Genomic DNA, 17,549 nt, shown 5'->3' on the forward strand with positions numbered 1-17,549 from the left:
AATGTAGTGTAACGAACCAAAAATAATAAAGATACATTGATTTGTATATTATTTAGACTTGTCTATACAATATATCATGTTTTGTTTAACTTAATTGCATTTATCACATTTTTTGTTTAAAAATTACACTTATTTCTTATACTACACTTATTTCTTATACATGAGTGGTCAGTGTAATGAAAGTATAAAACTATGGGAGGTTTGTGTAGGTGTAGAAAAGTGAGAGGTGGTTTGTGTAATTTCACTAAAAGTCAGGGGTCAGTGTAATTTACTATATATATATATATATTGCACTATCAAGGATATCGCCGTACCTTATAAGTGAAGAATTAATTCATTTCGAGTGTGTGATTGACCATTCTAATAAGTGTCACTTTCAGGAACCAAACCATTGATTTTTTTGTTATCCTGTGAATCAAACAAAGTCTTATACCACTACATCAATGTCTTATTAGTAACATGTATATATCTAGAGTAGAGATGATAAAACAGGTCGTCCAGCTAGGAATGACAACGGGGCAGAACGGGTACGAGTAGTGTTTTCTCGTACTATACCGCACTATTTACGTGTATCAGCATGAGTAGCGGGTATTTGCGATACCCCACGAGTTTTTAAGTTTCCATATATTTATAATTTTATAATAATCAATACATATAAAATAATTATTACATGAATAATAAAATTTATATACATATTAAATTTATCATATATTTCAATCACTAGAATTCATTATAAAATAATACAAAAAAAGATAATATATAATTATAAAATAACAATAACAATGTAATATATATAAATTATTTAATTAAAAAATAAATTTACAAATATGCGGGGTTCCTACGAGGCGGATATCATGATATATGCTCACACTCGTAAGTTATTTTTATGGTACCCGTTGTAAGTATTTTAACAGGTACCCACGAGGCAGGTATTTCCCCCATCCCTACGTCCAACCTGTTTTGCCCATGCCAGCAAAAAATTAAGCGGGCGCGGGCATGACCGCATTGACTTAATGGACAAAATTCAATGTCCTGCCCGTTTTAAAATGGGTTAATGGACTTGCAGGCAGCCCACGAACATTGTTGAATAATTAAAAAATAAAAAAACTATATAATAAATAAAATAAAAATAAATAAAGTAGTTGAAGATAAAAAATTAAAAAAACTTTAATATTTTATATGAAGATGGACAAATCACATTAAATTATAATTTTTTAGGGATTAAAAATCATATTAAATTATAATTTATTTAAATTTTTGTTAATTTTTCCTTAAATTATGCTTATAAGCTACCCACATTTTACAATAAAAATATCTACGAGTTTTACGAATGAAATAAATAAGATGAAACAAGCAAATTAACAAAATTTGTATGCCAAAAAAAATGGGAGCTATGTAAACATATTCCTAGACATTGGTCATTTTTGCCCTATAATCTAGAGTGAAATTAGTTACATTCATTTTAATTAATAGAAATTAATACTTAGGTTGAAGATTTACTTTAGAAAAACCAAGTAAATCCTGACTATACTAAATTATCTGTTAAATTTTAACCAGTGCATAAATTTTAAACGCTTTCAACAATTCAGTGGAATCATTCTTATTACACAATCTTGTTCCCGCTACAGTGACCGTAACAGAGTAAAGTAGCATAAACAATGGTGCGAGCAACGAAGACGAAGAAGAAGGAAAACGACGAATCAGTAACGAATCCAGAAGCATTAGAACGTAAGAGACTCAAATCCCTAGCATTCTCCAACAACATCCTCTCTCAAACTCCTTCTACCACCACCGTTCACCTTAACCCTTCAACCACCGTGGTCAAGCATCACGGCGCAGATATCATCAAGAAATCTCACAGAAAGACTAAGTTCCTTTTCTCCTTCTCCGGTCTCTTCGCTCCGATTTCCGGTGGGAAGATTGGTGAACTTAAGGATCTCGGAACCAAAAATCCTATTCTATACCTCCATTTTCCTCAGGTTAACAATTTATTTCAGTTCCATGTTTCATTCAATTTTAGGTTTTCGAAGGGTTAATTAGCAATTTAGTTCTTAAAATTGAGCTGCATTTATCTCCCTTATGTAATTATAATAACATGGAATAGTTAATCTCAAATTCTCAATTGGTGTGAGTGTAATTTTTAAAAGCTGAACGTAATTAAGTCAAACCAAGTCAATGTAATTTTCCTTTAGATAAATTAGGAATTTCAATGTAAGCTAGCAGACAATATAGATAAAGGGTGACCGAGTGCATGCGGCTCTGTGGCTCCACCTAGTTGAGTCTGGGGAGGTTAGATGCGTCTTTAACCAGATTTATTTTATTAAACTATTGTCCACTATTAGTCTTAGCTGAGTCCTTAATTTTAACTATTTTTAAAAGTTAGTCTTTGAATTTGAAAATTTTGGATGTTATTTCTTCTCATGTGTTGAAGTTGGATACAAGATGGACTTAGTTGATATGATTTTTATAAATTCAGGGAGGAACACTTGCGTATGATTAAACTCAGGGATACTTACAAGTGGATTATAAATTCAAAGTTTAATCTGCTCTTTTGCTCACTTCAGTTTGTTTTCACTTTTTTTAAAGTGAATGGCAATTCGGTCCTTAGAAAATATAACTAATCTAATCTTTAATTTTTAATTCAGTCTATGATTTAGTCATTACACAATTTACACACTTTTTCAAGTGCTGCAAATATAGAAAATACAATTTACTAGTATTACTTATTAGGCTTCTATTTGCAGTACTAGAAGTATGAATCTTTGGTTTGGTATGTTGTGTAACTGATGAGATGCCTTTTCTCTCGCTTTACAGGGTCAAATGAAGTTATTTGGGACTATTGTATATCCACAGAACAGATACCTGACTCTGCAGTTCTCTAGAGGTGGAAAGAGTGTGATGTGCGAGGATTATTTTGATAACATGGTTGGCTTTTTGTCTCCTTTCCTGCTTATTTTCATTTGTGCTTGAAACCCGAACTAGAGCAAGGTAATTTAATCATCAAATTATAATAGGAATGATAAATGCTCAACCTTAAGGGTGCTGCTTATTGACTAAGAGTTCACGGATTCAAATCCTGGAAATAGTCTCTCCCTATGCGTGGGTAAGATTGTGTACATCTACCTTCCCAGGCCCTACTAGTTGGGAGCCTCGTGCAATGGGCCACTCTTTTTACCGATAAATGCTCAACTAGATAACTTCCTTGTTTACATTACTAACCATGACAGCATTTTATAATATCTTAATTTCTCGATGGGTGAATAGGTACATGGGTTATAGTGGTAGTAGTAGCATGCATACCTTCTTTCTTGTTATGTTTTCCATAGCATAAAATTAGGTTCTCCTAAGTAAGTATAAAATTTATAGGGTGGGATGATGAATGAGTTTTTCCAGAATATGGAGCAAAGTAGTGAACAGAACTAAACTTTGAGTTAGTGTTGTGCATTTCCTTTTGCTTCTTCATCTACAAATTTGTATCTCCTACCATTGAGCTTTTGGGAATGGATAACTGTGTTCCTTATCAGCGATATCTTGATTTTACTAGATTGTATTTTCGGATGCTTGGTGGATTGGGAGGAAAGATGAGAACCCAGAAGAAGCCAGACTGGAGTTTCCTAAGGAATTGTATGAGGTTAGAAATTTTACAGTGTGATAGCTGCCTAACCATATAAACAACTTTTGTTACTTTTACCTTAGGCACAAAGAGAAACTAAAGTCTTTTTTTTGTGATACAACTCTGGGAATATCCTTTATTTCAGGGACAACAGGCTGAGTATGACTTTAAAGGGGGTGCAGGTGCAGCTTCTGTAGTTAGTCAAGGCGTTCCCAAAACCAGGGTTCAATGCAAAGAGTTAGAGTCACCTGAGACACCCATTGAAGATGATTTATCAGACAGTGAAATAAGTCCAATAGATACAAAGGAAGGGATTGCAGTCCGTCGTTCAGTGAGAACTCCAAAAAAATCTTACAAGTATAAGCCTCTTCTATGTTTGTTTACTTGATGTGTGTTGCTTTCCAGTCATAAAATCATAATTATTTGCAGACAAAGAACTATTTGCCATATGGCGATAGAGCCGGCTGCCCAATTTGCATTAAAAACTCAACGCTAATATGTATACATATTTTGCATGACTATTTGGTTGAGCTATTTAACTTTAAGTAGATGGTTTGGCTATGTTAAAATTGTATCATTTGTGACTGAAATACCTATTCATCTAGTTCTTTTGTTGAACAAGGTTTGCTGAAATTTCTTCTGATGACGATTCTGGTGAAAGCAGCCCTGAACTTTCTGAACACGAAGAAAAAGTGGTAAAAGTTAATACTTCTGTAAGTGATCATAATAGCTTAAATATCCTTATAGTCAGTTTGTTACAACCTTAAAATTGGGGGTGAAAAATTCAGGATGCATTTTTTCATCATAGAAATCCCATCCCTGAAATCTTCACTTTATTTTGAAGGGTACACCAGACTGACCCTTATAGTTAATTAACTATTGGTTGTTTGGGTAGCAGTTTGCAGCATTTTTCTTTTGATTTTGATGTCTTTATCATAAGGCAACCTGGAACTCAGAACTTCATAGATTGTAATTTGCATATTATCTGTGGATTTATATTATATCCTCCTTTATTCATGGATGCAGAAAAAAGATCCATGCTCTGTAGTTGTTGACATTGGTAATGAGAATACTGCAGAAGAAGATAAGATCCCCAGGGAAAATAAAGAGTGTGCTTCTGTGTTAAAATCTAAGAAAGTGTCTAAAGTTGCTTCGGTCACTGCATCGAATGGTGTTTTGTCTAGTAATCGTGGTCCACTTGTCCAGGCTACTATATCCACATTATTCAAGAAAGTGGAAGAAAAGGTAAACTTTTGGATCTGTTAGCATGAGAACCAACTCTTATTGGTTTAATAAAAAAATGTTAATTGTTAGTTTTTTAACATCCCTTACACATTTCTTAAGTGTATAATTTATGTGTCTGTGTCAATACTAAGTTGTGGTCTTTTCATGCATTAATGTTCATCTTGATTTCTTGCTAGTCATTGGTCTGTGTATGTGATTCCGTGATATACTTGCTTTTTGCCATGGGGCTAAGATTTCTTCAGATGTCCTCCACTTTCTGCCACTCTTAGACTAATATTTTAGAAAATTCAAGGATGTACTTGCTTCTTTGGGGGAATGTTGTACTGGGATTGATATAAATAAAAAAACTTAAAAAACAGAAATGTTTCTCTTCTGATAATTGTAAGTTCATGCATGCATGTTTATATATCTTCAATTCATTTTCAAGTATTTCTTCATGATACTAATTGGAAGACCTTAGTTTTTCAATGTTGCCTTATTACTAAAATGAATGTGACTGCCTGGTATTGTTCAATACTAGTCAAATTGGTTATCTCACAAGAATCTTATATTTTCAGAAGGCTCCAACAAGTTCATTGAAATCTCAATCATCAAAAGGTTATTCTTTTCGTAGTTTCTTTTTATTATTACAAGCAATTGTGATATTATGATTTGCAAATCAGAAATTAATGTGTATCTATTTATGATTTGCACGTGTTAAATCTGCTATTTCTAACAATTATGAAGACTGAATAATAACAAAGATTATTGATGTTTTTCAGTTTCTGGCCAGAAGTTACAGCCTGCGGGTTCAAAAAGAAAGATTGATCTGGTTGAATTTCCCCCTTTATTTTCCTGAATCTCTTTTTCTTCAAGAGGAGATGTGAATCTTCCTTAATTGGCAATAAGTGATTCATGTTGGAGTGGGATACAGGCTAACGTGGCTATTTTTGCAGGATGAAGGACCCAAGAAAAGGCCAAGAAAGAGCAAGGACAAAGATCCTGGTAAATATCCTCCCTCTGTCCTCCATCTCATCTCATCTCATCTCATGGCTATGTTGTGTTATTATAACTTGTAAGTTGCGGTGAAAAGGCTTCAACCATATATAATGGATATGTTATTGTGCTAGAAATAGGATGAAACTTTTGAATAATTTGGTACATGTTGGATAAGTTTATCATGCATCAACCCATGAATACGTGATAATAAGTTTTTTGTTGTCCAAGTTTAATCACTACAAACATCGATCACTTTTTAAGATATGATGATTGCTAGCCTACAACTACATGATGGGTTGGTTAGCAATCTACAACTTACACTAAAATGTGTAGGCTAGCATTCCCCTATATATATTTAGAACTGCAATGGGGCGTCCTCTCAAACTTCGTATTGCAGTTAATCTTTCAGATAAATTTGGCTCTTGTTGATAATGTCAAACTGACACAATGTATGTCTGCTTTGTGATCTGAATTCTGCCTGCATAGTGATTAGTGCATATCATCAATTCACTAGCAAAAGCTAGAAGAACATTGTGTGATTTTCTTATTGTTCTGGATATCTGTCTAAATATACCTAAATTATCTGTAGCTAGCTACGAGTTCTCTTTTCAGACTACTATCAAACTGCATTAAAGGCTGTTTCTTCTGTGTAAATCACTAAATTTTAGTTTTTCATTTGTCAATAGCTATTAAAAACTTCTGCATCTTAATAAGTTGTGTACAAATGAAACTTTGGCAAACTTATCATGTATGTGAATTTTTAGGTGAAAACATCATGGAAAAAAGCAAGGAACGTGAGGTAAGTAATTCTCATTTTTTGGAACTTCAGTCTTCAGGCTTCTATGGTTGTTTCTAGAAGGCACCATTAGAAAATTGATACAATCACAAGTGTGTTTCATTTCCAACATAAGTTGATAATATTTTGTGAAATATAGTGTTTCATTATGATGGTATTATAAATTCCATCTCTAAATTGGCATTGGTATGTTGCTATAGCATACCCATATAGTTCCATTTACTATTTCACCTGATATCCTATGCTTCGGAAATTGAGTTAAGGCCTACCTCTGCACTCTGATTAGTTAGCATTCTTAAATATCTAAAGGAAATAAGAAAGCTTGCATCAATCTCACATGCAATTTTCTTTGAGGCAGTAGTTTGACATCTACAAAATCAATGTAGGTTGAAGATGATGATGACGACATTGACGAATTTTCTAATGCTTCAGAGGTAAATGTTTCTAACATATACACATTCCTGCACCTACACAGACATGAAGCTTGCTTTTTTAACTGTCAGATAATTTATAGCAGCCATGGTGTTAACCTTCTCATATAATGATTATGTTTATAATTGTTTTATTTAGGGTACTAATGATAGTGATGAAGACTGGACTGTTTGAGAGTGTGATCTGAGTCCAAGGCAAGTTCATCCAAGTGATATCACCCTTTGCTCATTAAGATGTATGAACTGTGATGACTTAGCTTTGCATATTCATTTAGTGCATATGTGAGAAAAGATAGGTCATGGTGTATTTAATGGATCACCAAGGGATGTGTCTAGTTTTTTAATAACAAAATTATTATTTTTAATCATTATTCCTTAATCATTCTTCTTAAGGCAAAGGCAAAACTGGATATCTTTTTATTAATAGAGTAGTTAACTGATAAAAATATCCAACTTCATAAATAAAAAATATAATATGAACAAAATACATGTATCTGTGCTTTAATTTGGTTCATTGATAGACATTATGAAAATATTTTCTTATCATCCACCAAAAGCCATATAAAGTAGAAGTCTTAAACATTTTCTTTACATCCTCCACAGACTGTTTCACTTGGTTAATATGCGGAATATAAAGTGAGTATCCAAATGCATTAGTCTTTAGAAATTGTATTTTATTTTAACTATGTATTGCTTTATTCATAACTGTTTAAGCAACTAAAACATGTAAACTTAATGTGTAATCAACGTTTTATTTTAATAATAACTCCACAATAGTACCAAGTATTTTCCACCATTCACTTAATCCATCCTTCTCCATAGCCACAATAGAATTTAGATTGTTACTAAAACGGTGAACTAAACGTCCCAGATTTTAGGTTTTAAGGATGGTCTATGCTCTCTGATAAATGTTATCTAGGGTAGAGAAAATGACTGTAATGAACTTGTTACTTGCATAAGAAAAAACCTCTACTATTCTTATTTGGGTAAAGGTATGATGAAAATTTGTCACTTATGTTTACCATGCAAATCAGACTCACTGAATTGCATGTTTAAATGGGAGAAAGAAGAGGAAGGTGAAGGTAAGTAATAATGTAATATTATGTATAGAATAAAAAAGTAGCAATGTTATTAAATCTGAATTGGTGATTGACCCATGAGGGTCATAGGTTCAGTTTGTGGATCACTAAATTGGTTAGTATATACTAATGTGGAGAGATCCAATTACTCCTCATCCTAACAATCAATTCTAGGGAAATTCAATGGTTTCAATTAGTAGGTAGATCTAAACCAACATATATCCATAGAATTGATGGCTAGGATGGATAATAAGTTTAAAAAACTTACTCTTAGAGTAACTGAATCCCCACTCTATACTAATTAAGTATAATATATGGCAACATTGAAGCATAAATTGAACTGTACATAAATTTCCAGAATAACTACTAATCTCTCAATATCAGCACAACGCATTATATTTCTTTCTACAGAAAATAAAAGAGAACTAAAACTGAAAGTGAGAATATAAAAATGGTCCTGCACAAATTAAAGCTATGTACAAACAAATTCTAAAGTACAACCAGGACCTAAAGACTTGTGCAAAAACACTATCAAAATCATACATTGATCCTATTTGAAATTATTCCTATCCGAATGTAGCCAAAATTATTTGTAACTCTGGCTTTACTGTCATCTATGGTGAAATTTTCGCAATCTCAATATCGTCGCCTAGAGAGGAAAAACTCATAGTCAGGATGTCTATTTGTGCACATTTGATTCCCCTTGTTGACAACAGATCTTGCCATAAGGGATGCCGTTTCCTCAAGTGTCCGCAAACGCTCTTTAAGAAGTAAAGAAGGGTTTAAGCCCAGAACTTCTGTTGCCACTGCAGAATGTTTCGGCTTGAACCAGCATTCGCCCTGTTCATATGACACATGTGCATAAATAAACTGTAAGCCAAAAAAATATCAACATTGTCAAAATACACTGCGATCTACGTGATTGAATACACGAATAAAAAGTTTCAAATATCTTCAATTCAGCCACACAAACAGAATAACAGTAAATGTATCAACATTTTATTCCTAATGGACTCATTTAGAAAAGTTTCCATTAAATGAGAAGTCAAACAGTTATTCATCTCGAAAGGTATGTGAGGAAGAAGTTGAAGTAACAAAGTTCATACCTGGGCATTGTAACTTTGAAGACCCACAGCTGGAGATACTATGGAAGCACCTAAACTTGGTAAATCGGAATTTGAACTTCTACGAACCAAATGTCCAAGTGAATGGTAAGTCAAAAAAGATGCACGAAAGTTGCCATCGGGTATACGGTAAATAGGATACCATGCAACCGAGTACCTACAAATATCAGGTGGTCTGAAATGTTACCATCATGAAAATTTCACTTGACATGATCCTAAGATGGAAATAAAATATATTTGTTTCCACAAGTCAAATATGGTTGACACTTACCAAGATCTCGGGTGAAGATCTTGCAGGTTTATTGAATCCAGTTTAGTTGGGTCCCCATAAGTTTTGGACTGGATTGGTATAGCACCACTAACCAGTTCCTGTATCCTGTAAGAAGATCATGATCAATTCAAAAGTGCCCCATGACCTGACAAACTGATTCGTATATCAGCAAAACTTATTGAGCAACTATTTCCCTACATAAAAATTTATCTTCACCAAAAAACACTGTGTTCTGATGACAGGATAAAGGGAATGAACATTCTTACTTCTCATATAGAGGCTGTCTTTGTTGAGGTTGTTCAAGCTCAAAATATTCAAAAAGAAGCTCTAAACCACCAGAGCATGTTGAGTCGATAGATGAATTGGATGCATTGTTGATAGAAGACATCTTTGTTGGTGTTTGAATGCTTGCATCCTGATTGCGAGGCTGAGGAAAAAGAACAGAAAATATTGGATGTTGACTGGTAGTAGATGAGTGTTCCGAAATGTCACTCATTTCACACTTATCACTACTATTCAAACGTTGACTTTTACGGTTCTTAAACAGCTGAACTGCTGATAAAGAAGGTACAAAATATGCCCGAAATGGAAACTGACCAACAGCAAGAAGTCTCTTTGAATATTCATAATCCTGAGCCCTTATCTCTAACCCATAGCTCCCATGTTTCTCGTACCACTGCCACAGGTATCGCAAGGATAGGTCAGGCATCTCATGTCTGCATACTGAGGTACCTTCAGCATTGTCCTGCGAGCAGGCCAAACAACTGGCTGAATCGGGTGATTGACAAATAACAGGACTACAAAAATGAAGAAATCTTTCAAACTCCGCAATGGGGCCACCTGTGGCCATGTGTACAGCTTCACAAGCTAGTTGTGCCCTGCAGGCATCATTCACAGCTTGAGCTATTCTGTAGGAATCATTATCTAATGTATCTTGATTCTGACATTCATGAATTACATGATTAGCTACTTCATACTTATCCCTGTGCTCTGTCAATGAACATGCAACCTGCTTCCCCGAGTTCTGCTTCTCTCCCTCATCTAGACAATAAATTTTACTATAAACCAGACCCATACGTCTTCTACTTATATCTAATGATGAATCCTGATTTTGAGAAAAGGAAGCCACTAATGGTTCAACACTGTTTTCCAAGTTAGAATTCTTACAAGACGGTGCATCAGAATATTCTGTGAATAAACTATTAGATTCAGATTTTGCCATAGATGTATCCTTTTTCGCAATCGGTATCCATTTCCAAAGGGTAGGTCCAGAACTGTGGTTTTGTGCATTGTTGTCTGCAGATGGAAATTCTTTCTCTGTTTGAACAAGCTCATCATCTAAATGATTAGAAGACACCGAATGTTGCTCCTCTGTCATATTTAACTGATTCATGTTTTCACATGGTATTGCCAACGAGCTATGTTGAAGGTCTTTATGTTCATTCTTCATGTTTGCAACAGTACGGGAGGCACTTGATTGGGGATCTGATTCTTCAAGATGAAAGTCAGCACTTTGAACTAGTTCAGGTGCTATCTGTTCAACTATGCTAGTCTGGAACCCAGATACCAGACAATTAATGTCGGAATTGAATCCAGAGACTCTGCTCAATCCTTGTTGATCATTGTCATTATGTTGAACACTAACTTTCATATTATCATTTAACATGGACTGGTTAAAATAGGAACCCTTCCTTGAATAAGTGCAGTGTTCTTTTTTTGAAACCAGGTCCATTTCCCCTTTTGATTTCCTACCAGCTTTATGTTTAAATTGTTTTTTATCCTCCATTTTCGACAGAAAATTATCACTAGCAGAACTACATTTTCTGATGACTGAAGGATCCCTTCTCACCGGGGAACCAAACTGTGAAGAAGTTGTGCTTACTTTCTTCATATCACCATCCCCACATTCAACAGAATTGCACTTCTGAACCCTTTGCCAGACAGAATGCTTGTTTTCCTTTCCTGTTCGACCATGTAAAATTCCAACACCCACAAATTTGTTGAAACTTGAACTCTTTGACACTGTTCTCTTTTGCTTAGCTCTACTACTATTACCAAAGCAATTTTGACCATCATGCCTAACTTCCTCATTGTGTTCACCGTTATTACAATTGCCATTTGTTACATGTTGACCAAGATAATGCCCATCTCCTGAATTTGAGGCGATTCTTTGTCTTGCCTTGTTGGACCGTTTTCCTATATTATCACCTTTGATAATTTCATCACCTTTTGAACCAGTTGAAACCGAATCCAATACCATAGTGTCTTGTATTTCATTATAACAGTATATATCAACATGTTGAATATCCTTTGTTTCTCCATCCAAGACTGCTAAATCATGGACTCTATCTCGAAGCTGAGTCTTGGGTTCAAATGTGGCATTATCTCCAGCAGAATTCTGAATGTTAGGTGCAGTAGCTTTCAACATCTCTGCCTCATCAATAAAAGAGTTGCAACTTTTTGGAGGGTCCATAATATTGACAATGTCATTCTCATTTCTTGCACAGTCATTTTTTATTAATCTATCATCAGAAGATGAAGATTCTGGTTCAGTTGTATACGACATCAGTCCAACCTCCTTATCCACGTCATTACTGCTGCAGGTTTCAGAAGTCAAACTTACACAGACATATTCCTCATTAAGAGCTTCCCGTTCAGTAGGGCCATTGTCAAGTGACTGCTGCTTATTCTGTTTAACTTTCTTTCTAATATTTTTTCTTGACTTTTTCTTCAGAGGCTTGTCTGCCTTGGAATTACTCGTGAACTTATCGGATGAACTAACCACAGCAGAATTATCAGGGAACAAGCCAGAGCTGCAGACTGATGAACTTCCAGAACAAGAATTCTTAGGGAGTTCATTCGGTTTAGAAGCTTTGTTAGCAATCTTATTTTGACATCGACGATACACATTTGACCCAGTAACGCTTCTTGTAAATGGTTTGGCTGAATAAGCATAGGGAGGTGGAGGTCCTCTTGGCCCCTTACATCGATCAATCTTCAATCGATTAAGAGGTGGGGAGAAAAGAAGTTGCAGACCGTCCATGTTTACGCTACAAGCCAAGTTAATATGATTGAGAACCCTCACTGGTGCGGCAATAACTCTCCAAGTCCCATCGGGCTCAAAATTAAGGAATGAAACGACGGCACACCTGCGAAATAATTAGCAGTACTTAACCATAGTCACTTCCATGTTTCAAGTGTCTTCTGAATACAGCAACAAATACATAACGAATAAAATAAATTTAAGAGTACAGAATCTTTTAAGAAATTGACTGTAGCCATTGACAGGCATTAATTCAACATTGTGACAGAAGTTAACAAATTGCATTAGTTATTCAAAATAAAAATAGTGTAGTCTCATGTATGTCTTGTTAACACTTAACCATCATAAAGGTGTAAAAGTTCCCATCCTAGGTATCGCAAACAAAGATCAGACAACCTCTTTGATGTTTTTGCCACAGATAAAACATGAGTAAAAAAGTTTTATCGAACCCCATTTCCCAAATACACGAAATAAAAGTAGTTTATATTAGAACATGAAAAGGCAAGGATAGCAAGAACATGAACAAGAAGTTTAAGAAGATATAGACTGAAGTGAGCAACTCCCCCATATGGTGGTAATATGCATCATTACGAGAATATCAACATGGGCACATTTTCCCTCCGACTACAAAATCAATGACTCTGCCTGATTTTGGCATGTGCCTTAAAATAATTCTATGACGAATAATATATTTGTAATGAAATGTCATTGGTAGGTTAGGTAACAATTTCAATAAAAGAAACAAGAAAAATAATTATAGAACCATATTACCATAAATCCCAAAAGAAAATGAGAGAAATGATAGTTACAAGAATATTTTACCTGCTACCAGAGTTAGTCCTTGAAAGAGAAGAACGTTCACAAACCTGAATAAAGAAAGTACATTAACAAAACGGAAAGGATCAACCACGTAGCCAAACTCAATTGAAGGATTCATGGAAAAATAGGACTGCGATCAATTTTTGTAACCTTCGAAGATGCGAGATTATTTTGTTGTTGATATAGCGTTGATATGGAATCCTTTACTGCTTCTGAACCTTTTGGAGTATCGTTACCTATCCCTTGAAGGGCACAATGCATCTTCCTCGCCTGTCGATATTAGCAGCATTAGCCAAAAAAATGAAGAAAGAATAAGCAGAAAAGATCGCAATCTTCAAAGCAAAGAGAAACAAGATATTACTATAGAGAATTGATACCCAAATATTTTTGCTTTTTACATTATCTACTGCATAGATTCTTCAGAAAGACAATTGATAAAATGCAGAAGCAAAAGGTGAAAGCAATTTAATAATTCTATATGACAAATTGAAACTGAAAAACAAAGAATAATATGAATACTAATTGTTGTGGACTAACAGCACCAGTCCAAATGGTGTAAATGCTAAAAATCCAAGTCAACTAGGCATGTTCCTAATAAACAAAATACCTCGCCTTTGCAATCTTCGAATGTAAATTCTCAATTCTAACATAGTAGATGACTAGTACACCCCAAAAAATCAATATCTAATTGCTCAAAATTTCACCCAAATGGAAGCAAAACTTCATTAAAATGAAAGAACACTAAGCTGCATACAACTTTTGATTCACATTCTATAGGGTTATATACATCTAAATCCTCCACATTCTTGGTTTTCATGAATAGATAAAACTGAAATTATACAGAGAACTATGCAATAAAGAAGCAAGAATGCAATTCCACTCACACAATAGAGATGTGCAGGAAAGGAGAAACCTCAACTTGGGTTTCTCCAAATCAAAATCAGGAAAATATTAGACTATCCCAAAATGAAATTGGATTCTATCTACCAATCAAAAGAAGGGTATCCTTCTAATTTAACCAAAAGCTCACTAAAACTCCAATAACTATAAACAAACACCAACTTAAAAATACATATATACAAGTAAAGAAATTCAAAGATAAAAACTATGGTTTATTTGAACCATCCATAAAAAATCTATAAGTAAAGTTTGACTAAACCACAAATCTCATGCCTAAAATATCTACAAGAAAGAGTAATGTATCCTTAGCCATACAAGTAAAAGTCCTCCCCAGAATTTAGGCTTGAGTTTGGTATAACAGAAATACACAAGAACAGCTACATTGGCCTAAATATAGATTTCACACAAATCCATAAGCACAAATTGCACAATCATTCATCTACACATAGAAATTTATTTATTTTATTTAAAATAATAATAATGATAACAAAGAATGAAAGAAAACATAAAAAATAAGAAGACCCCATTATCTTTTCTATTAAAAAACAAAGTTCTCAAATAATCAAACATCATTTTTTTCCATACATACAAAACATAATTTTTTTAAACAAAAATAAAAAAAATGTAGGAAAACAGAATAAATAACACCCCATTAATTTTTCTATATTTATGCAAAAATCAAATTTATCAAATGATCAAACACCATCATACTTCATAAATCATATACCCAGATAACTAAAAAAATGGGGTCTTTCTAATCAAACAAAGGAACCAAAATAAAAATATTAAAAACATGGAAAAAAGCAACATAATCATGATGGAAGGGACGAACCATAAGAAAAGTTTTCCCAAAGGGTTTGAATCGAATAATGTCTTTCTTCTAAGCCTCAATGGCTCTCTTTTTCATGAATTAGTCACCCGTTTTTGTCTTTTGGGTTGAGGAAATGAAAAGTCTTGGTTTTTTCTTGTTATTGATGAAACAGAGAAAACGACTTTGCTTTTGGTTTTGGATCAGTGCACACACACACCAACACTCAGGGTTCCCCACACTGCTCAAAACAATCCAATGAAAATAAATAAAATCCACTTATCAGTATCATACTAATAAGCATAGTTATTAAAACTGTATCGTAACGGTCGGTTCAACCGGAAAACCGATGAACCAGGCCTCTAACCGGTACGGTATAGGTGTTGAACCGGCCAAGTATCAAACCGGTCAAAACCGGTGAACCGACTGGTATTTTATTAAACCGGCCGGTTTATACACATATTTTTTTTTAAAAAAAACTTAAAAACTTAACAATTCATTACAAGGTGACACATTTTTCCAACTATTCTTCAACCCTTCAAGACACATACTTGCATGACATACTTAGATTACACATTTTGATTCCTAACGTGACATTTGTGTAATTTTGGAGTACTGTCTGAAAATAGATTTAGCAGAAAAATATAATATTCATATGAGACAACTTTGACTCATTGGTGTTAAATGTTAAAACTCCAAATTTATTTGTTTTGTAGAATGAGTTGTGAACTTATGTCATTTATTTATATTTTGCGGTTGTTAAGTGATACTTTTGGTTTGATATATGTTTTTTAATTTAGACTTTGAATTTGTTAAAGACTTAAAGTTGTTTATTTATGTGAATTTTGAGTACATTATAAATATTGATTATAAGTTTGAGCTACCTATTTAGAATTTTTTTGTTATAGGTTTATATATATATAAATATAAGTAGGTATGTCCGGTTTAACCGGCATGCAGTTTAATTACTGAACCACTGGTTGAACCACTGTACCACTATACCAGTACCCTGACCAGTTTGATAACCGGTATGGTTTTAACAACACTGCTAATAAGTATTGATAATATTTGTATATATTTGGTATGAATTTATCTTCTTGGATAACTTAAGAGAAAATGATCAATTCACTTATCATTTGTTATTTTAATCATCACTAATATAAGTAATTAATGATAGATAATGCATATATTATAATAAAAAATTAATAGTATTTTTATTCTTGTGAGATGTTAGTGGTGAGCATGGCCTTTAATTTGGACTCATATAAGGGGTAGAGTTCAATTCAAAATTTAGATCATATTTAGGATCAAATAAAAGAAAAGTATATCCTAATTTGAACTTGTTGATCACCAATAACTTTTATTTATCTATATTATACATTATACAAGGTAATTATATGTCTTTTGTTGAACACAAATAATACATTTTTTGCAACAACTTTAGTTATGGAATTGAGTAATTATACTAAATTCATGAGTTTTAGAGAAATTATATAAATTATTCATCACTTTTCTACACCTACACAAACCGCCTAATTTTCATATTTTCATTATACTGATCACCACTGCATGAGAAATAAGTGTATTTTTTTTAACAAAAAATGTGATAAATACAATTAAGTTAAACAAAACATGGTATATTGGAGAGACAAGTCCAAATAATGATGTAAATCAAGGGGGGCGACCTATGATTTATGGAGGTCATGTTCTTGCGAAGAATTCATAGCATAGTTTGGTTTATTTTATTTTCATTATTCAAATAAATGAGATTGCATTCTCATATAGTCTTAGGTTTATTTTTATTCAAGTATTTTTAGTATTTAATTCATGTAATATGGGTTGGGAATTATTTGTAACATTGGTTCATATTCATGACCAAGTAGTTTACTTAGGAATTTGAATTCAAGGGTATATGGCACACGTTTTCAAACTTGGAGATAAAGAGAAGATTATATGAAGATTAAAGAGAGATTAATCAATCTCCCAAATATGCACACGGCTAGAAACAAGGAAAGAAGATAGGAAGCTCAATCTTTTAAGGTGCACAAAGCTATAAAATAGGGAATCCTAATCTCATCTCCAACCAACAACAAATCAGATTGGATTCAAATTAAATATGATTAGTTCCTCAAGATGAAGTCAAATTGATCAAGTCTCTTCCTTCTCCTCAACAAATTCGGCCAACCATCCACCAAAACCGAATTACACTCAAGACTAAGTCAAACAAGCAATTCAGCTCAACCAATTGATATTACTTAGGATTTTATTTTTATGTTTACTAGAAGATAATTTGATTTCTATCTTCTATCTTATCTATTCAGCCAAGGCAACTTTGCCTATTTATAGTTTGATCAAATCATTAATAAAGGTTAAGTTTTATTTTGAGTAAATTTGAATTGTTTTAGTTGAGAGCACTTCTCCTAAACTCTATCCTTTGGCCGT

At 33.5% G+C, this 17,549-nt stretch overlaps 2 protein-coding genes across 9 annotated transcripts; one reads left to right on the forward strand and one right to left on the reverse strand.

The window, feature by feature from the left end:
* On the forward strand, positions 1,591–7,507 carry LOC109343112 (DNA-binding protein RHL1). Of its 3 annotated transcripts, none has more exons than XM_019581251.1 (12): positions 1,591–1,979; positions 2,815–2,925; positions 3,545–3,631; positions 3,759–3,970; positions 4,236–4,326; positions 4,640–4,858; positions 5,416–5,455; positions 5,620–5,669; positions 5,794–5,842; positions 6,601–6,635; positions 7,019–7,066; positions 7,203–7,507. In XM_019581251.1, exons 1-12 carry the CDS (start codon positions 1,659–1,661, stop codon positions 7,236–7,238), a joined length of 1,299 nt encoding a protein of 432 aa, XP_019436796.1. In that variant the 5' UTR covers positions 1,591–1,658; the 3' UTR covers positions 7,239–7,507. The 3 variants fall into 3 exon arrangements, with proteins under 3 accessions (XP_019436796.1, XP_019436798.1, XP_019436799.1); XM_019581253.1 differs by having other exon boundaries at positions 4,236–4,314; positions 7,203–7,506; XM_019581254.1 differs by having other exon boundaries at positions 4,236–4,308; positions 7,203–7,504.
* Positions 8,466–15,332, reverse strand: LOC109343113. Of its 6 annotated transcripts, none has more exons than XM_019581258.1 (8): positions 15,132–15,332; positions 13,550–13,669; positions 13,403–13,446; positions 11,759–12,686; positions 9,804–11,716; positions 9,538–9,642; positions 9,249–9,423; positions 8,466–8,982 (listed from the first exon to the last, which is right to left on the reverse strand). In XM_019581258.1, exons 1-8 carry the CDS (start codon positions 15,132–15,134, stop codon positions 8,779–8,781), a joined length of 3,492 nt encoding a protein of 1,163 aa, XP_019436803.1. In that variant the 5' UTR covers positions 15,135–15,332; the 3' UTR covers positions 8,466–8,778. The 6 variants fall into 6 exon arrangements, with proteins under 6 accessions (XP_019436803.1, XP_019436805.1, XP_019436804.1 ...); XM_019581260.1 differs by having other exon boundaries at positions 9,804–10,556; positions 10,689–12,686; XM_019581259.1 differs by having other exon boundaries at positions 9,804–10,257; positions 10,306–12,686.

The sequence above is a fragment of the Lupinus angustifolius genome, chromosome LG03 (genome assembly GCF_001865875.1).
Source record: "Lupinus angustifolius cultivar Tanjil chromosome LG03, LupAngTanjil_v1.0, whole genome shotgun sequence".
In the NCBI taxonomy this organism is placed as follows: Eukaryota; Viridiplantae; Streptophyta; class Magnoliopsida; order Fabales; family Fabaceae; genus Lupinus; species Lupinus angustifolius.